The sequence below is a fragment of the Saccopteryx bilineata genome, chromosome 2, assembly GCF_036850765.1.
Source record: "Saccopteryx bilineata isolate mSacBil1 chromosome 2, mSacBil1_pri_phased_curated, whole genome shotgun sequence".
Classification (NCBI taxonomy): domain Eukaryota; kingdom Metazoa; phylum Chordata; class Mammalia; order Chiroptera; family Emballonuridae; genus Saccopteryx; species Saccopteryx bilineata.
In genome coordinates this window covers 145,279,175-145,299,471 of record NC_089491.1, presented here as the reverse complement: position 1 = coordinate 145,299,471, position 20,297 = coordinate 145,279,175, and the positions used below count along the sequence as shown (strand labels likewise).

The window sequence follows — 20,297 nt, the reverse complement described above, 5'->3', positions numbered from 1 at the left end:
AGGTGAACTGGGGCATGCAGGGGATGCTTGCTGAGCACTGAGATCCCCCTTCAGGACAGTGGCACTGTGTCTTGACCCCTGGGGCACCAGGTGCTGCAGCCTGACAGCTCTGTCCTGCTCTGGGGACCATGCTCAGCAAAGGGAGTTTCCTCGTGTAAAAGCTACACTCTCCCCTCACAAGCTACCGCATGCAAAGGTTAGGCAATGGAGGGGTGCAAAGGCACGGCTGCTTTGCCTCCCTTGGGAACGAATGAAGGGCCATCCAGCTTCACAACTGTCCCCGCCATCAGCTGAGGTCTCTGTTGAGACTGCATCACTGTCCTACTCTTTTGTCTGCCTGATCCTTCTGCCTTCACTCCCACATGGATGTTGTTCCCAAGACAATCCCCCAAGTGTCGCACAGTCTTACATGTGATTCTGTGCCACAGAGCTTGTTTCTAGGACTATGTGACTTCAAACCATATATACACACATGCATATGTGTGTGTACCTGCACATGTATATGTACATATGTGTGTATGTATATGTATATACACACACACAAAGAGCCATTAATTTTTCTTTGTAGCCAATTAAGGTAATTAAATGGGCTAAATAAAATAACTATGAACATTTAGGTTCCCAGTTGGCAAAGAACATATTATTACTTATTTTAGGACTTACATAGACAAAAAAGTTGTTTTTTTATATAATAGTTAAAACATTTAAAACATATTACATTTAATACATAGTTTAAGTAGTATAATTCTAGTGGGCCTCTATTCCCCTATGTACTCCAGCAATCAAAGTGTAGCAACACATTCAAGGGCTACGGTACCAACTGCTAGGCCTGCAATTTCCTTTTTAAGGGCTTCAACACAACATTTGGTACTGTATGATCACCTATGGATTCCCACCAATGAATACTATGATATTATTAGTAAAATTTAAAGAGATATTTCCCTAAGGTCTGGTTAGCCATTTGTCTCTTATGTATCTTCTAATAGAAATAACTTATTGCAGAATATTAAAAATAAAACAAAATATATTTGAAAAATATCAACAGAAGATTCTACATTTCAAATGAATATGTGTTCTTCCCTTTCTCAGGATTTCCTGTGATCGATGAACCATAGATACTACTGGCTGGAAAGCTGTGCATACTTCAAAGCTAGCAAAGCCAACTTCAAAGTGAGGGGCCAGTTTTAAAACAATTTTTTGGCTGCTACAGAAGGTGAGAACTAGGTATTTATGAAGGGAGGAGGAGGAGGAGGACAGCACAGGGAGGTGGTCATTAGCACATTAATATTGTCACCAGTGTGCTCCATGATGTCAGCAGGTCATGTTCATCAGTCACAGTAACTGACAAAGTGTCAATTACTCAGCCAGAAGAAGATAATCCATCAAGAATATTATTTCATGAATGGGATCTCATATAGAAACTGCTGGGGAGGCTATTCATGTGTACTATTTGCTTTAAATACATTTTATCACTGTTGTTTTTTAACTAGTAATGAAACCACACTTTTACTTTCTTAAAATCTAAGACCTAATTACATTGCTTTCAAGAGACTGGAATGAAAGTATAAATGACTTTCAAGCCCACATCTTTATAAATTATATTTAACTTGGCTTTAACAACTTTTAAAAATAGTACCAGGTCCTGGGTGCTTTGTTCCGCAGTAGAGTGTCGGCCCAGTGTGTGTATGTCCCTGGTTTGATTCTCGGTCAGGGCACACAGGAGAAGTGACCATCTTCTTCTCTACTCCTCCTTCCTCTTCTCTCTTTCTCTCTCTCTCTCCTTCTCTTGCAGCCATGGATTGATCGGTTCAAGTGCCTCAGCCCTAGGCTGAGAATGGCTCCATGGAGCCTCTGCCTAAGGTGCTAAAAATAGCTCACTTGTGAGCATGGCCCCAGACAGCAGGTGCCAGGTGGATCCCAGTCAGGGTACATGTGGGATTCTGTCCCTCTATCTCCCCTATCTATCTTGGAAAAGAAGAAAAAAATATATTCAAATGGATCACACACACACACAGAATGGACAGTCACAAACTTCACTTAAATATATCTGTGAAGAATCTGTTATATATGTGAGCATTATACCAATGAATCTGTAATTTTTATATGTTTGCTAAAGTTACTGCTATTTATTGGTGATATTTCAGAAGGAAGAAATGGAAAAGACCAAATTAAGCCATCTAGTCTGTGCCAATTTAGGAAGAGATAGTTCCCAAGACTTTTAAGTCAAAATTTCACATCCAGTGAAACATTCCTATATTGAATAGAATATTGTCCTTGTCTTTTTCTCAATTCTGCAAACAACATTAAATATAATTGAGTGTGATTCTGAAAAACTTTCTACATTTTTACTTAATTTTTATAAATTCTTGAGGGTTGAACAATTTACTCAGGTAGAAATCATCCTTATATATTGTTCTGAAAATGTTCTCCATAAGCAACAGTTCTCCCTCATTAGATTAACCTAGAATTTGGATAAGATTCTAGTCTGTCATGAAATATTTTGGAAATTTAGGTCACAATTGAGAACTAATTTTTTTGGGAATGTGAAATTAATCTTGGTTTAAAAAGAATGTTTTTAAAAATTTACTTCTACCTTCTTTGACTTTTCTATTTCAAAGTATCTGTGAAACATCAAGTTCAATAGTTTCCTTAAAAGTTTAACTAATGTTGAGTATATAGGAGGCACCATTTTTTCTCACATTATATTTTTCATGGTTCACAGACTATCCTAGCTTTTCTAAATAATAAATGTGGTTTTAAGTTATTAGAAAAAGATTTTGTATAGGATTAAATTGAACTAGATTCTAGTTAGAACTTAAAGATTCAAAATTATTTTCATGGCCCTGGCCGGTTGCCTCAGTGGTAGAGCGTCGGCCTGGCGTGCGGAAGTCTTGGGTTCGATTCCCGGCCAGGGCACACAGGAGAAGCGCCCATCTGCTTCTCTACCCCTCCCCCTCTCCTTCTTCTCTGTCTCTCTCTTCCCCTCCCGCAGCCAAGGCTCCATTGGAGCAAAGATGGCCCAGGCGCTGGGGATGGCTCCATGGCCTCTGCCTCAGGCGCTAGACTAGCTCTGGTCGCAACAGAGCAACACCCCGGATGGGCAGAGCATCACCCCCTGGTGGGCGTGCCGGGTGGATCCTGGTAGGGTGCATGCAGGAGTCTGTCTGACTGCCTCCCCCTTTCCAGCTTCAGGAAAAAAAAATTTTTTTTTCATAATTTTCTTTTTTTTCTTCTTTTTCTATTTTTTTAGTGAGAAAGAGAGAGAGAGAAAGAGAGAGCGAAGAGGAAAAAGGAGGGAGATGAGCATCAACTCATCAAGTTGTAGTACTTTAGTTATTCATTGATTGCTTCTCAAATGTGCCTTGACCAGAGGGTTTCAGCTGAGCCAGTGACCCCTGCTCAAGCCAGCAAGCTTTGGGCTCAAGCCAATGACCATGGTTTCATGTCTATAATCCCACATTCAAATCGGTAACCCCATACTCAAATTGGTGAACCTACGCTCAAGCCAGATGAGGCCACGCTCAAGCTGATGACCTCGGGGTTTTGAACCTGGCACCTTAGCATCCCAGGTTGATGTTCTAACCACTGTGCAACCACCAGTAAGGCTTTTTCAATGATTTTCTTTGGCAACTCTTTATTTGATACAATCTTCTTTGGAATATTTCCACTTGGAGAATTCTCATTTTAGTGTTAACATAATTATAAAACCCCAAAGCAGCATTATCATCAGAGAAAATTCAGGCATTTTCCAGTATATTTTACTATCATCACCTAAAATTCTTTTTATACTAAGAAGGAACATATAAAAAATGAATAGTTTAATGATTCAGCCATACTTTACTATTTCAATGATAGATATAAGTCATCTAAAATAAAAATAAATATGTCTTAATACACTTTTATATAAATAGCTATTTCAACTTTGCTGCATAGAAGGCTAAGTAATTTTGCTGCATAGTGACTAAATCAATAATCAATCCATTTAATCACACACAGAGCACTATATTCTACTTTAGATACATTGTTTCAATTTTTGTATATACCACAGCAAATCATCATCACCATAACATCTCATGAAACTCTTTCCCTGTCTCTCTCTCTCCCCATCTCTCTCTCTCACTCATAGAAATAATATCATGCTTTGCACTGTAGTGATCTGTGAACAAGTCATTTATTGAAGCATGCTGGGCAGTAAACACTGTGAGGACAGAGATCCCACCTGATTCTGCTTTTAGGTTGCCTTCATCACATTAAATTTCATTGTGTTTACTCAAGAACTATCGATATGGAGACTGAGTTACATTGAAAATGGAGTTTTTGCCCTGCAGAGATTCAGAGACCAGTGGAAATCGTAAGCAAGTAAACTGAGAAATGATACCATCTGGTAAGTGTTATGACAGAGATAGCACTGGGTGCCTCGGAGAAAGAAAAGAGGGGGCCTACTCGAGTTCATAAACTCAGAGAACATTTCCTGGGAAAGGCGATACCTAACCCAAGCTTGGAGGAGGTCTAGAACTTAGAGAACTGAAGAACAATGGGGAAATTCTAGGAAAAAAATAAAGCTAGGTTTATTGGCCAGTTTGAAAGTTGAAGAATAAAACATCTATCATTATCTACCGTAATTGGAGATTCTGAGATAAGGATCTGATGTGGTGAGTCCATGTTGGTATTAAAATCATCAGTGGTGAGATGAGGTCAGGGAACAGGAGTGGAGTTCAGCAGTGGCAAAGGAAGGGCCAATAGAGGTTTTCTGTTTGTTTTGAGAAAAGCAATCACAATTTTTCCTTGATTCTAAGAAATAACTTCACCAAATATCTTATTGTTCCTGAAACTGGGATGCAGCTTGCAATCAACATGCATGTTACAGGTGGTAGCTTGCCAACCCAGCTGTTCTTACATTTGATGATCAGCTTTACAATGAACAGCATTTTAAAAGAGATAGCATCTTCAAAATCAAGAAAATACAAAATAATCTGTTTCCTGAACTATCTCATTTTCAAAGACAACTCGGTGACTACTGGAAAACATAATAAGATAAGTTTTTTTTTGTTTGTTTGTTTTTTTGTATTTTTCTGAAGCTGGAAACGGGGAGAGACAGTCAGACAGACTCCCGCATGCGCCCGACCGGGATCCACCCGGCACGCCCACCAGGGGGCCACACTCTGCCCACGGGGGGGGGGGGGGCGATGCTCTGACCCTCCGGGGCGTAGCTCTGTTGCGACCAGAGCCACTCTAGCGCCTGGGGCAGAGGCCAAGGAGCCATCCCCAGCGCCCGGGCCATCTTTGCTCCAATGGAGCCTTGGCTGTGGGAGGGGAAGAGAGAGACAGAGAGGAAGGAGAGGGGGAGGGGTGGAGAAGCAGATGGGCGCTTCTCCTGTGTGCCCTGGCCGGGAATCGAACCCGGGACCTCTGCACGCCAGGCCGATGCTCTACCACTGAGCCAACCGGCCAGGGCCAATAAGATAAGTTTTATGTTATGAATATGGGTATAGGTATATTCCCACTCCTACTCCTTGCCTTGATCTGTATTAAATACTTGCCTGAGCCAGGCACTGTATGATGTGGTAGAAAATTAAAGATGAGGAAAAAGCAAAACACAAACACAGAAACATCTGACTATGTTTCAAATTGTGAAACACTCCTGAACAGGAGGGTTGGGAAGAGTGAGTGACTATCGAGTTCAGAGAAGACGTCCTAGATGGGGAACTTTGAAGGGAGTCCTAAGGACTGGAGTTTTACATGTAGCGGGGATGGGAAAAGCACATCAGGATAAAGGAACGTTGTGTTGAAAGGCAAAGATACGAAAAATTAACATTGTTTTCAAATAAGAAATTATAGTGTGGTTTGCCTAGACTTTGGATTGTTAGGAGAACATAAAGAAAGATGGCAGATTGTGAAGGATCTTTCATGCAGACATGGATTTATGGAAAAGTGAAGGTTTCAAACTCTCAAAAGTGGGAGTGACAAGTCACTTTCATATTGATGGGCTCTCATAGGTAAGGTCATTTGATGTAAGCAGTTAAGATATCAGAGGAAAGATGTAGTGGAGAGGATCTGTTTCTCTGTAAACCCTTCCAAGGACCCATTTAAATAGCATTGATTATCTTCCTTCATGTCTTTTCTTTTTCTCCTTCCCTTCCATTTTTTTAAACTTCTTTCTTTCCTTCTTCCTTTATCAGATATTTATTGTGTGCCTACTATGAGCCAGGTGCTCAGTATTTATGGATCCAGAGAGCAGATAAATATAAAGAGCTCAAAGGGGGAGGGATATTTGATATTTATAAAAAAATAAACATGGACTTGGCATTAGCCAGACCCTGGTTTGAATTCTAAGTGCTGTCACTATGAATTTGACGTGATTATTTTGTGCCTCAGTTTTCTCATCTGTAAACTGGGACACTATTACTCATATCACAGGGTCACTTGTTAAACTGAAAAGAGGTCATAACCTTAAAAGTTACCATTTATGACTCCCTGTGATGCATCATGCCTTTTACATATATTATCTCATTTAATCCTTAGCAAAACACTTCAAGAGGGATGGATATTAATCAATTACACAAAGGCTAAATGAAGTTAACTAATTCACACTCACAGAGGAAATAAATGATGCTGTTGCTTGATTCCAATGACCCCGTCCTTTCTTCTACACAAAGACTTTCCTATGTACCGCACTGTGATGGGTATTTAGCAAATAGTGATACCCCATGTGTCAACTGAGTAAAACATTTTCACTATTTTCCATGTTGTCTCTACACTGAGGTTCACAAATGCACAGGCAAACTAATTCCAAACATTATAATATAAATCGCTAAGGAAATAAACATTCACTTAAGGCGTGAATGGCGAGATCTATCCATTACGGGTCAAATCAGCATGACTGTGCTTATCTAAATAAAGCATCAAGGAGACAATATTTACACATATTCCATTATTTAAATTGACTTCAGAGACTCTACTTGATTGAATCTTTAGGGTGCACAGTACTCTGCAGTGATTATGGCACCAAGCCCATTCATTTTTGCATAAAGATTGGGACACTCGACTATCCTCATCTCATATCTTGTTTAGTCAAGTGCTTTCCCCATTTCCCCTCGATATGTCCTATTAGTCATCCTTATATGACTTTCACAATACATTCTGGACAGCAAAGATATTACTTTCATCTTAATACATATAGAATAATCATGCTGAATTAAAAAAAAATAAGCCTTGGCTTCTAATATAGGCCATTCCAAATAGAAACTGCTGTTAAGCTATTCCACAAGACCCTTAATCTACACTCACCCCCACTGACCTGTCCTTTCTCTCGCATGTTTGTTGTGTTATGGTCACACATTTTCCACACTTGTCCTCTAATTGTTTCATGATAAAACACCATCTTAAAAACTGGCTTTTTAACTTAAGTTTCCTTTGTGTCCTTTGTTGGTATCTAACATAGTACTGAGCACTAAGCAGATATAGAGTAATTAGTATTATTCAATGAGTTGCATGCAAACTTTCCTTTATTTCAAATAATATTAATATCCAAATTCTACCATGGTTCGATTACAAGAAGAAAGTACTCTCAGTGATACTCAGTGATTGCAATAGTGGTGGTTCATCAGTGGTTTCATTATTTTTTAAACCATACTAAGTATTTTAGAAATTCTCTTTGTTCACACACCCTTGAAAGAGTCTTTTTAAAAAATAAATAAATAATGGTACCTGACACAGACCTTTAAGAAGCTTGGAAGTGAGAGGTTAGTTCAGAAAAACCTAATTTCCACTGAGATCAGAGCAAGTTTCTAAAAAATTTTTCCAACAGTATTTCTAAGAAGCTACACAAAGCAGAAATAGGGAGGGAATAAGAGGGAGAATACTTCACCAGGACCCAAACAACCATAAAGCGAGATTTACAGCTTGTTGCAGAATGGCACAAATTAGCAATTAGATGTTATATGTTGAAACACAGGAGAATCTAGGGCTGCTGCCTTTTGAGCTTTTTGTTGAAGGAAACAATGAACTCTTCATAATAACCCTTTTAGGGCTGTTATTCCACACTGAGAGTGATAGAATTAAGAAGGGAGAAATGAATACAGCTGGAAGGGAGATGGAGAAGGGACAGGTTATATTGATGACTTTGGAAATGTTGCAGTTAGGGCTGAAAAACACAGCTGCACTTGAATTATCTAGAATGTGAAATGTGAAGACAAAATTACCACTCAGCGGTACCTAAATCCTCATGTGTCAAAAGAAGACCTTTATTAAGAATAGCGCCTAAAATTCTCATGCTATTCGCCCTAGGATGGATAATGGGAGAATGGAGTGTCTGCAAAGACTAAAGGGTTGAGGCTGATTCTTGTGCATCTTTCCCCCATGGGTTACAACTGTTAAAGGGGAGGGATCCTTCACAGAACCACAACCGGGGGCCTCTGCTTGAGAACGTGGTGATTTCATTTTTGAACTTTCTTATTCACTTAATAAGTTCAATCGCATACCTATTAAATGACATGAAAATGCAATATAGAAAAATCTATACTGTTCACAAATATTAGGGGATACTGTATCACTTCATATTCATTTTGAAAATATCCCCTAATTTTTGTGATCAGTATGCTTTTATTAAATGAATGTACTGGACCATAATCAGCTGTTGTGGAAGAATTTTTCACTTACCAATTAATCTTCGGAAATAGTTCCTCTTGTGAAGTTCAGAAATGACTGTTTGCTAAAGATATGAGGCTCATTTGTTACTATCTAATGTGATTGAAAATGAAAAACAGATGTGCATATGTTAAGTAATTATGTAAATAAGATCCTAAGTTTTAGAAATATTTTATACAAAAATTGAAATAAATAAATTTTCTAATCAGATTAACTTATTTAACCAGCAAATTCAGTTGAGTGAAATATCGACTTTCTCAGCATATGTACCAGCTAAGTTTTTTAGCAACATTTTCTCTTATATAATATGGAACCAGTGAAACTGTTTTCCTACAATGTTTCATCAAATTAGAAAGATATGCAATTAGAGGTAGTTGACTTTTTCCTAGGTCTAGATCAATTCAATAAGTGGCAAAATATAAAAAATTAAATGTATACATTTTAATAATAAAATATGTGTTATTATGATACTTCTAGTAGGAAAATCCATTTTGTTTATTAAGCCCATAAATTAATTACAATCATTAAAATATTTATTTACACAAAGGCCTTTTATATATCAACACTCTCTAAAAGTCTTAGATAAGGGAGATTCTAGCTAAATGTACATTTAATCATTATATTATCATTATCTTATTAGCATGGCTCAAGATGTGAAATCAATTTGTCTTACTTTTTAAAGTAAAGATGGCTTTCATTTTTTTTTTTGAAATTTACAATTTTAAATAATGTTGCATTCCATAAAATAGGAAGCTAAATAAAACTATTATAATGTAATTAGTGATTCCACTTTTGCTAATTCATCATATCTCAGAAAAACTTCTTAATTTCTTGAAGGGGCAGTGCAGTGGATTTTTTTTTAAATTTACCACATTCTGGATTTTGTCCATATTTCTGTTTTAGATGCTCTGTAATCATTACCACTGACCTCCGTCCAGGTTAGGTTTTCCAGGAAGTCAACCTCTGAAATACAGTTTAATGTGCAAGATAATTGTTAAGGAGTCTTTTTGTTTGTTTGTTTTTTGTTTGTTTTTGTAGAAAGGAGAAGAAGGAGGCAGCACTGAGCAGAAGAACCAAATTGTGATGCAGACCCAACAACAGTTGCAGAAAGCTCTGGAGCTGGGATTTCCTTTAGTGTCCTCATTCAGGCCAAGATGGCCAGGCCTTCATTCACTTGAACCAATGTCATTGAATGTAGGCCACCTGGGAGAAGAATAACCTTGGATGAGGGTGCTATTTGCAGCTCTGACAGTCCCTAAAGGCACTGACAGTTGAAGTGTCTCACTGATTGCTCTCAGCAGATGAAGAAGTACCTGGGCAAATTTATATATTTAAATCTGAAGACACTGAGGTTCTTAACTTACAACAAATTAATGTGTTTGACTACGTTATCCATTCCTTCAAAAAAAGTAACACTTTTCTCAGCTTCTCCTACAGCTCATTCTCCTTTTTGCTCTGTAACAATTTTGCTTTTTCTCTTTTTCTTTCTTCTTCTTTGCCGGTTTGTCAATATTGTATCCTAGGCTCACAAGTCTCTCAGTTATTAGTTTTTCTTCTCACTTTTTTCATCCTTCTGGGTGATTTCATCTAACAAACATACATATGCCACATTTTTGTTTTGAACGTGTCCTGCCTGCCAGTCATTGCGTGGATAGCCCAGAGTACACTCAACAGCCTTCGCTCCCATCCCCAGACTATTTTCCTTCTCTTGTTTCTTCTCTCTGTAAATCCACTACACCTTCTATCTCAAAATCCAGAAACCCATGGAATTAACCTCCCTACGGTTCTCAGTTCTGTCCTCCCTTTTCATTCTTTCTGCCACTAGTTTACCCTTTGTAACAGCTTCCAAATCGGTCTGTCTTGATGTGATCTCCCTATAGTACACCATCCCCAACTCAAGCCAATCAGCCTCCCGATACAAACCACAACCACGTCTACAATCTTAACCATTGTCAGAGTGATTTAAAAACAAATCCCAAAAACCAAAGAAATAAACAACCAGCACATCGGAGACACTCCAGAACCTGGTCTTGACCACTACTCAGACCATGCCCAGGGAGCCTGCCTCCCACTTTAGCTTTAAGGAACACTTAAAGCTTAAAGTTTCACAGAGATGTCTGTGAACATCCCTGTTGATTCAACGCTTTATTTACCACATTGTATAAAAATTCTCTGCACATGTGTCTCTCTTCTACTTACAGACAGTCCAATTTTCAAAGAAAAGGTCTGTAACATTTGTCTTCCCATTTTCCTTGGCAAACACAAGGACTTGGCACATACTGGGCAACTGGAGCTTACTGAAAGTTTATTAAACTGAAATGCATATCCAGAGCTTAAGGCACCTGCTAGGTTGTTGACAAAAGTGAGACACTGTAATGCATCCTCATTTGTTCTTCTGAATGTAAGGAAGATATACATCATTCAAGCAAATAAAAATAAATAGGGATTTATTATAGGAATGTAATGGAGCTGGGAAAATGAGGCTGCTCTGAAGATCTGTGATTTACCCTTCAGGTTTCTCTTATAGCCCATGTTTCTATTTCTCAAGCATCTCTAATTCTTTCATCTTTCTAGATCTGGTGGACCAGAGACCTCCAAGTTTTCCAGGCTACTCAAAGCCTCCTCTCTTTATTTTTGGTAGCTCTCAAACATGATCTACAGAGGCTGAAGAAAAAGAACTAGGCTACAAGGGTCCAGGTTGGGAAGCCAACTTTAAGAGAAAATGTAGAAGACTGGTTTAAAGAGATTATAAACTGCACTAGGAGAAGACTGGTGAGAGGGAAAGCTGCAGAGGAAGCAAGGACCAATTCAGGTCCTTAAATACACTGGAATAAGCTGGACTTCATTTTGCAGGAATTAGGAGCCATTGGGTAGTTTCAAGAAATATTATTCCAGCTATAGCAATCAGGGTGGGCGGCACACTGGAAAATTCTAGGTGGGAAGGTTCTTACCATGATATCAGAGAGAGTTAATAAAAGAAACAGTGCTGGTAGGGCAAGCAGGGATAGACGATGGGCAACATGCTGAACTACAATAACCAGAAGGTCACTTTGTAGATGAAGAAGACACAAGTATCCTCTTTAATTCACTGTTCCTGTGTTCTATTGATAGCAAGTAGGACAATGAGACCTTCACTTCTGCTCAACAATGTGGGGGAAGGATGACGTTTGGAGAAAGAAGTTAAGACATTATGAGCTGGGTTTACGTAGTACGTGACAAAATAAATTTCTGAGGGATATGTGTCAGTGACCAGAGAAGGGAGATTCCATGAAAATCAAATGTGTTGTAGAATAAAGGCGCCTTTAACATACTTAAAACTATAGAATGCTATCCTGCAACTCCTTATTGAGATTACATGCAGATTAAATAAAACGATGCTTAGGGGGAAAGTGCTTAGCACAGTGCCTGGAATAAAGTGAGTGTTCTTCTCTGCTAGCTGCTGTCAACACTGTGATTCTTGCTACTTCCAGGGCAGGTTCTGTTTCATTTGATGTTACTAATTCTTGGGAGTGGGTTGTGGGGAGACCTTGAGCTGTGCCAAACCAGTCAAATGGGTCAGTCAACTGTGCTGTGCGACAGCCTCCACTTAGAAGAGGGCAGCGGTCACACCAGTGACGTTGCCTGGAGAACCAGCACTGGTCTACTCCTGATTTTCCTGAGATTAAAGGCTATTTTCCTTTTTTCTAACTTGGCAAGCAAGAGAAGAATCTTGCATATTGCAATATGTAATTTTAATGAAATAATAATTAGTTTTATGTTAACAGTATGAACTTTAAAATATTTGCCCACATTTTGACCACATTATTCAACACCAATGAATAATAATTTCCATTATTCAATCAAAATTACATTTGACTTATAATGTGAAAAATACAACGAAGAAATCAACAGATTTAGGTATTACCCTACAATCTCACAGAATTAAATCTGTTATTAGGTCACAAATGTCTAGCAAGTTATTGTAGCTCTCTTAGTCCAGGGGACTGTTTAGTTGAACAGAAAACAGACCAGTTTGTGTCAACAGAAGGGCATTGTTCAAATTACACATTTATCAATTCTTAAGAGGTTAATAAATAAAGCTCTTAAAAGGTTTTTGAATAAAATAAGTCACTGCAGGTAACAATGGTGTCCATGGCACAGATAAAAGTGAGTAGATACATAAAGATGCTTGGTGTGAAGCTGCTGCATCTACCCAAACCCTAGATTCTTGCATCTGTGTTTATATTGGAACCTGATTGGCTTAACTCCAGCTAAAAATAACTTTCTTTAGGCAACATTCCTTCTCTTCTGCCAATTGAAAGTCTTAGCTTCTCTATAGGAGCAAAAAATAGCAACAAACTATGAACATGACCTCATTTCACATCTAAACACATCATTCTGATTGTCCCACCACACTCCAAAGTGAGCACATTTGCTTCATGTACTGCAGGTATGCACATGAAACTGTTTTCTACTGGTCCCATATTATCAGATTGCTAAATTTAGAAAGAATGTGAAAAAGTTCAACATCATGCTTTCATTACAGAGAAATAAACATTTTACTCTTGGTTATACAGTTAGTATTCACTGATAATCTTAAATCATCACATCTCCTGATAAACTTTGATTTGCCTTAGCTTTTAAGACATAATAACAAAAGAAACAAAAGGACAGGTGAGCTGAGAATTACAAGAGTCTAAGCACATATGATTTGGACAATCAAGTGTTAATGGTTGTGTGAGCTAATTCATTTTAATGTGCAAGCTAGAAATACTCAGGCTTCCAACCTCAAGTCACTTTTGTAAATAGTACCCTCTCTAATGGGGGCAGCTATGTGCCCTTGTGAACACCTGGTTAAGAACACGCTTGCTTTCATGTGTGCTCTGAGCTGCTTCTCCAAATAAAAATAGAAACTAGTTTGCAGCACCACACGGGGCTCCAATGTATTATATGAGCCTATCACTGGTTCTCTTTGATAGGTTATCTATTCCATTAACTCAATAAAATAGAATGTAAAGCTAGGGACAAACTGTAGGAGGGCTCCCCTTGGAAAAGACATGCAAGACCTTTAAGCTGAGGTTTTAACTTATCTAATAAAAGCCAGTTAAATGGATGCTAATACTTTATTTTTCAATCCCTTTATTAAACATCATAAGTACTGCAACTCAGGAGTAGAGAAAATAAATATATGAAAGAGTACAGGTGGAGGCAATAAAGAGCATGGCTTATCTATTTTCTCAGGATTTAGGAAGCACTTAAAGCCAAAACTCCCAGCTAAGCATTTAAAAATTCCACAACAAAGGCTTCCGCTTCTTAACAAATACAGTGGTCCTTTTTGGCTGCAGTAATCCTGCTTGATTCCTCAGTAGAATATAAACAGTTTAACCGAGTCAAAATCAGAGAATCCTACCTATCATTTTTTCCATATTATACTTTTATATCAAGTTAGTAATTCAAGGGAAAAAAAATAGATCGATTAATCTGCTCTCCTGCTCCTCTACACCCAAAGCAAAACAATGCTAGAACTCAAACTCCACAAACCAAACTAAAGGAAAGTGTTCCACCTAGAGACTGTTTGCATGAGTCAAAGTAGATGAGAGCTTATCCAGGAAATGAATATTATTTTAGCCTATCCTTGCAAGTTTGTAGTAAAAAAATGAAGCAAAAGGTATTGCTCCTGGTGTAATTAACAATGTTAATCTTCTTTTTCCTCTCAGTGGTGATAAAGGAGTCATTTTTATATTTAATTAATGCAGAGGATCATTTTGGAAACTGGCTAATGAGCCTCTGATCACATTACCATGAAAATGTGCATTAACATTGCAACTGAGGAGGCTGTTTCATGTGTAGCAAATCCACTTTGTAATTAGCCCACTGTGAAATGAATCACGTTAGCGGGAAATCTGAGGGAACCAGTAGGCAGTGGGCACTGGACTGCTGCTATGCCCACAGACCACCAACATCCCAAACATCATCTTTTATCTTTTGTCAACAATATTGTCTAAGCACAAAAGTAGAGTGTGTCACATCTGGACAAACTGGAAGAATGAAGAAATAAACTTTATTTTGACAAAGAAGAAAATTGAACTTGGGTATACACCCCCAGGAAAAGAAACTGCCTAAATAAAATGAAGAATCAATACAATTCTATAAAAACTATGAAGGATAAGGCTATAGTTTTCTTATTTTTATTCTTAAAAGCCCTGAGATAGACATTAAAGAGACGTCTGAATTTATATACTTTTTCCTAGGACACATACAGATATTCTAGCAAGCTCCTGAAATTAATTTCTAGTGCTAAAAAGGCAAAAAAGTATTTTAAAAAGGATCCAAGAAAGAGTGAGAAAAAATTTATCTCCTTTTAAAGCCAAGACATATCATATGCCCCCCCCCACCCCCATATAATACAAACATACCAGGTCTTCCTCTTAAACCAAAGCAAAAATTCCTAATTAATCGAAAAATTCTTCTGGCTAACAAAATCTGGCAAGAAACTTTTCCTCTCTATTCAAAATAACTGCGATCACAGACCTATTAAACCCAATATTTATTCAGACAATAATACATGTTATTTTCAAATGCCAACATTATTCCAAAATCAAAGAGGTGTCTCAAAATATGACAGACATGAATCTCAGTGTTAACCCTTTTACTTGACTGACGTCTTGGCAGTAGATACAAAAAAAAAATGTTAAAAAGAATCCCACAGGAAGTCATCTGAAGGGGGAGTGGCAAGGAAGCTGAAAACTGCCACCCAAAACCCAAATAAAAAGCCCACAACCGGCAAGTCTGTCCTCAATTCTGAAACCTCCTGAAAGAAAAAAAATAAAGCTAGCCACAATTCATTTACCGTCTTTCAGACAAAACACAAAGCCTAGCTGTTTAGTTGCTGGTATCAGACCCTGCACTCACCTGGGAAACTTCATACAGCAGTTTGTAGTGTTCCTCTCTTTTCTGAAAAGTGCACAAATTGCAGCCCATTCTAGAAGCAGAGAGAGCGCGCAAATCTTCTAATTTCCCCAGAACTGAAAGGCAAGTGAACTGAAAGGGAATCACCCTCCAGACTTGACTACTGTTTTTCATCAGTCACTTCAGTCCAGAAACAGACAAACCGCTGTTAGCTGAAGCACGAGCCAGGGTGCTGCGTAGCAGCATGCTCTTCTTCGCTTTCCCTAAGTATCTCGCACTCACGGATACACACACAGAGTTTCCAGTCAGTTCATGGCAACACTCCCCCTGTCTCTGCATCAGTGCACATGACTACACAGATTCCAGCTCATGAATATTAATAGTGCCTCATTGATTATTTATGACAGAACATGTTAGCAGGGAGGGGTGTCATAGCTGCCGCTGATGACAGATGAATATTCACTAATTAAGAAGCAAATGTAGTGTGGTTAAACAAAATTCACTTGTGTCAATACCATCTCTGTTTATTAAGGATAGAGGGGTTGAGCACAGGGCATTTCAAAACAGAACATACACTTAATTTCTCCATTGATACAAGCTTTTAATATGGGAATAAGAAATTTAAAAACAAAAACATATTTAGTTCACATCGCCCTATTTTGCAACAATTAGAAGAAATATTTTTAGCATTATTAAGTCTAGGGGAGGATGAATAGAAGCAATCATTTAAATTTATAAAATAAACACCGGGGCCAGTGACAGTTTAGGGAGATGAAAAAAGAGGATGTGTCATGCAGAGTTTTAATTCTGATCCTAAAACATATAACTGAATAGTTCATATGTAAAAACCATTACTTTTTAGAGAGAAAATAAGGCATATTTTCTTAGTCTAAAGAAAGCACATTTAATCAGGTATGAGTAGATGATACTTATAGAGAAAATAAATATTTTAATTAGACTATAAGGGCATATCTATTGAATATGAATTTGAAGCAACATAATGCATACAGATCTATATTAAAAAATTAGATAAATACAGTGCCTTTTCTGAGAAAAATTTCAATTGCATATAGTACTTATGCTAATTTTATTAAAGTCATATATAATGTTTCAGAAAGTTGACACTGTCAATATTTAAATTCTAACGTAATGCACACTGACTCCATTTATGATTCTATATTTAATGTTAGTAATGTACAAGGGTGAATATAGACTTAAAAATTAAGCTTAGATGTTTAGATAATAGAAGTAATCCATTTAATTTCACACTCTCACAAACACATACATTATATTGCAAGGTGGCATTTTTTTGTCCCTTAAAGATATACAATAAACAGCTAATGCAGATAATGAAAGAAAATTCCTTTTGTTCCTCTACTGACTTACCCACAACCTCTACTAATTAAGAAGTATGTCCTTGTTCCAGCACATCCTTAAACTGGACAGGATAGCAGGTGGGTTCCAAAGCAAGAAATAATTACTTGGAAACTGATGACTCTAGTTAGGAATTACAATGGATCTTGAAGATTTTTAATTGCTCAACACTATGGATAGCTACTTTGGGGGGGGGGGAGGTCCAGTTTCCTAAAAGTGCTTTGTCAAATGTTTAGAATTGATAATAGGAAATGATTCTAATTAGTACTAATTGTTAACAAATTGGCTTTGCAACTAGCAACACCTCAACACCAGCAAGTAGCAGAGAGGAGCACTCATCTGCTGCTTATCAGTTGGTTCCCTTGGGATGTAATAATCTGATTTTCTGGGCCTCATTCACCTAACGGCCTGGATGAATGCCAACCTGAGATACCCACATGAAAGTGGCATCATAATTAGGAACACTGCATGTGAACAAAGTTCACCAGGACTTCCTGCAAGTTAGAAATTACTTGTAGTAAATATTAATTATTTTGACTCCTTTATGGAAAAAAAATGTTTTCAAGGAGATATTTGTGGGAATCTTCATGAAAACCAATAGTGGCCAAAAACAGAAGCAATCCCTTTAGGTGCAGTTGTAAAATATATATGTTTGGTACTTTTAAAATTTTTAATTTTCTCTGAGTTTCTACACTACTTCCCATGAAGTGTTCTTATGCCTGGGTTCACACCCTAAAAGCATTGGCTACTTATTTGAAGAATTCTGTATTGCTGTGCTGTGAAAGAATTAATGGTTTTAAATTCTGTGCCTAAAAAAAAAATCAAGGAATTAGAATGCAGTAAGGCAAGGATGGTTCACTCATCTGGTGCTGAAAGTGTTTGCTTCCTCCACTGATAAAACTTTATATGTCAGATTTTGAGAGCTAAGTAGGAAACTTAATTATGAAAGTGATCATTGTGTATTGGAACTTTCTTCTTAAAATATTTTGTAGTTAGCTTTCATAGAAAACTTAAACAATCATGGCTTTAAACATATTTTCCTAGTCATCAGAAAATAAAGAATAAACATTAAAGTGAAGTCAGCAATTTCAAGTTATTCTCTAAGGAATTTCTCTGGCTATTTTCTTCTTTCATTATTAGTCCCACTGTTCTTTTGTTTCTATTTCAGGAAGCAAGGACAGCCTCTCTAATCATTTATCAAATGCTGCCCTTGGCCTATATATCCTGGAAAGATTCTATCTTCTGCTATGAATGGGCTTATCTCACAAAACCAAAGTGTGATTTGAAAAAGGGTGACCCATAGTTCCAAAGTTTGCTAAATTTCAGCCGAACATGAGGGTTAGGTTGTTTTAATGACTAAACTGCAAAATCTTGTCTTAGACTATAAAAAGTTTGAAATAGACATGAAAAATAAATTAATCTGAACAATATTTCAAAAAATACAAATGGCTTAGATATTATCTTTAGCAATAATAATAATTGGGATAAAATATGTTAAAATAAGCAGAAAATAGATGATGATCTTTCCAAATATAGTCACTGGGTTGTGAAAATATATTTAGGTATGTATTTCAAGACATAATTATTTATTTTTATTGCCTTTAGGTTGTTAACTCCCCCAAAATGCATGGCACTCAAAATGGGCCACATATTTATCCAAGTCTAGACTGATATCTAAGAGGGTTAAGTAAGAGACAAACGAGAAAGAGGAATCCAGCATTTATCTTGCTTTTGTAAAATATAAATGTTGCCACTGGGTAACTAAAGAGTAAATGAGAGAGAGTTTCTCTTTATTGAATAATTCCAGCCAGGTATGATAGAAATACCCATGCCAGCAACTCTAAATTGATTAATGGGTCTAGGTACTGAGAATTAATGGTTGCTAAATCACACACACACATGAGATAACTGGACATTATGTACTACCTGATAGGAGAAAATGTCACACTTTTGAAAGAACCTTTCCCAAAGTGAGCAAGTTACAGAGAATACCAAAGGCAGGGGAACATATTTAACTATAGCATGAAGATGAAATAAGCCAAATTCAGACTGTGGGCAGCTAATCAAATAGGTACCTGTTCCAGTTTCTGAGCAAAGGGATAGAAAAAAGAGAGGAAAAGGGAGAAAGGAGTGGAGAGGAGAGGAAGAGAGAGAGGGAGACAAAGGAGGAGACAGAGAGGGAAAGGGAGAGAGACAGAGAGAGACAGAGAGAGAGGAGGGAAAGGGACTAGAGATGTATATGATAGGGCAGAAATCTACAGATTAAAAGAGATTTTAGCAACATTTAAAAACAGGAGTTAAACTGTGTATTTTAGGTATGCACATCATTTGGGTAACAAAATAATATTTAAGAAGAAAATGATTACCAGAAAAGTCAAGATGATTGTTACTCTTTAGGGGAGAAGGGATGGCTATGTTTAAAAGGGGCACCATAAAGTTTCAGTGTGGCTGAGAAAATTCTAACTCCTGATCTGGGTAGCATTTCACTAGGCAATCACATTATAGTTCATATAATCAACTTTTGTGTGTTTTCTATATTTTTGCTACCTTTACAAAAAAAATTTTCAAAAACTAATTTACAAAGAGGCTATGCCTATGTCTCATTCCTGGTGGTCAAGGAAGTTGACCATATGATCAAAGCAGCTATGATACATAGCTGCTATCCCTAGTCTGAGAGGGGTGGTCAATCCAAAAAGGACTCTTCTGAGTCACCAATTCCCTGAGTGTGTGACAGCTGCCATAAATTGTAGGTGATTATCTTCTCTATTGCTTTTGCAATGATGCTGATGTTCTTTCTCCTCTGCTGGTGTGGAAGTTCAGTAGTTAAGTCTGCTTTACTCCCCTCACTGTGTCCTTGTCTCAGTCATCTGACTTTCCGACTAGGTCTATCACCTACCTTGACACCTAGCTTACAAATTTCTGTCCTAGTTTCAATACTGCATCATGTTAGTGGGTACTGGGACATGTTGAATAGACATTTATCTGTGTTAACATTTTCTAAAGTTTACTATCTTATATTTAATCATAAGTAAAAAAATCAAGTCTCAGAGAGACAGTGACTTGCTCAAGGTCAAACTGAGTAAAGAGATCTGAACTCAGTTCTCCAATTACAAATTCTGTGGTTGAATTTGATAGCTAACTTGCTGAGCTAACTCTCTTGCACAGGAAGCTAGAACTATATCAATATGCCTTCACCTGATCCTAATGACTAAGGAAATGGAAGATAACACTGGAAAGTGCTGAAATGAGAGAGAGAAAATAATTCTAGAAAGATAGATTTAGCCTAAAAAGAGCAAAGTAAGTTGTGGTTTAAAATGTAAACTTTATTTATCAAAGTGTTGAAAAGTTTTTTATATGTCACAGCTAAATACCTTCAATTAGCTAATATC

At 37.4% G+C, this 20,297-nt stretch overlaps 1 protein-coding gene across 1 annotated transcript in view; it reads right to left on the bottom strand.

Annotated features, from left to right (window-relative positions):
- Window positions 1-15,792, bottom strand: part of PDZRN4 (PDZ domain containing ring finger 4) — a 150,935-nt gene extending 135,143 nt beyond the window's left edge. Inside the window, exon 1 of the mRNA XM_066258122.1 lies at window positions 15,538-15,792. Within this exon, the coding sequence (XP_066114219.1) occupies window positions 15,538-15,708 (171 nt within the window). The 5' untranslated portion in view covers window positions 15,709-15,792. The remainder of the gene's footprint in view (window positions 1-15,537) is intronic.
- Window positions 15,793-20,297: the final 4,505 nt, after the last annotated feature.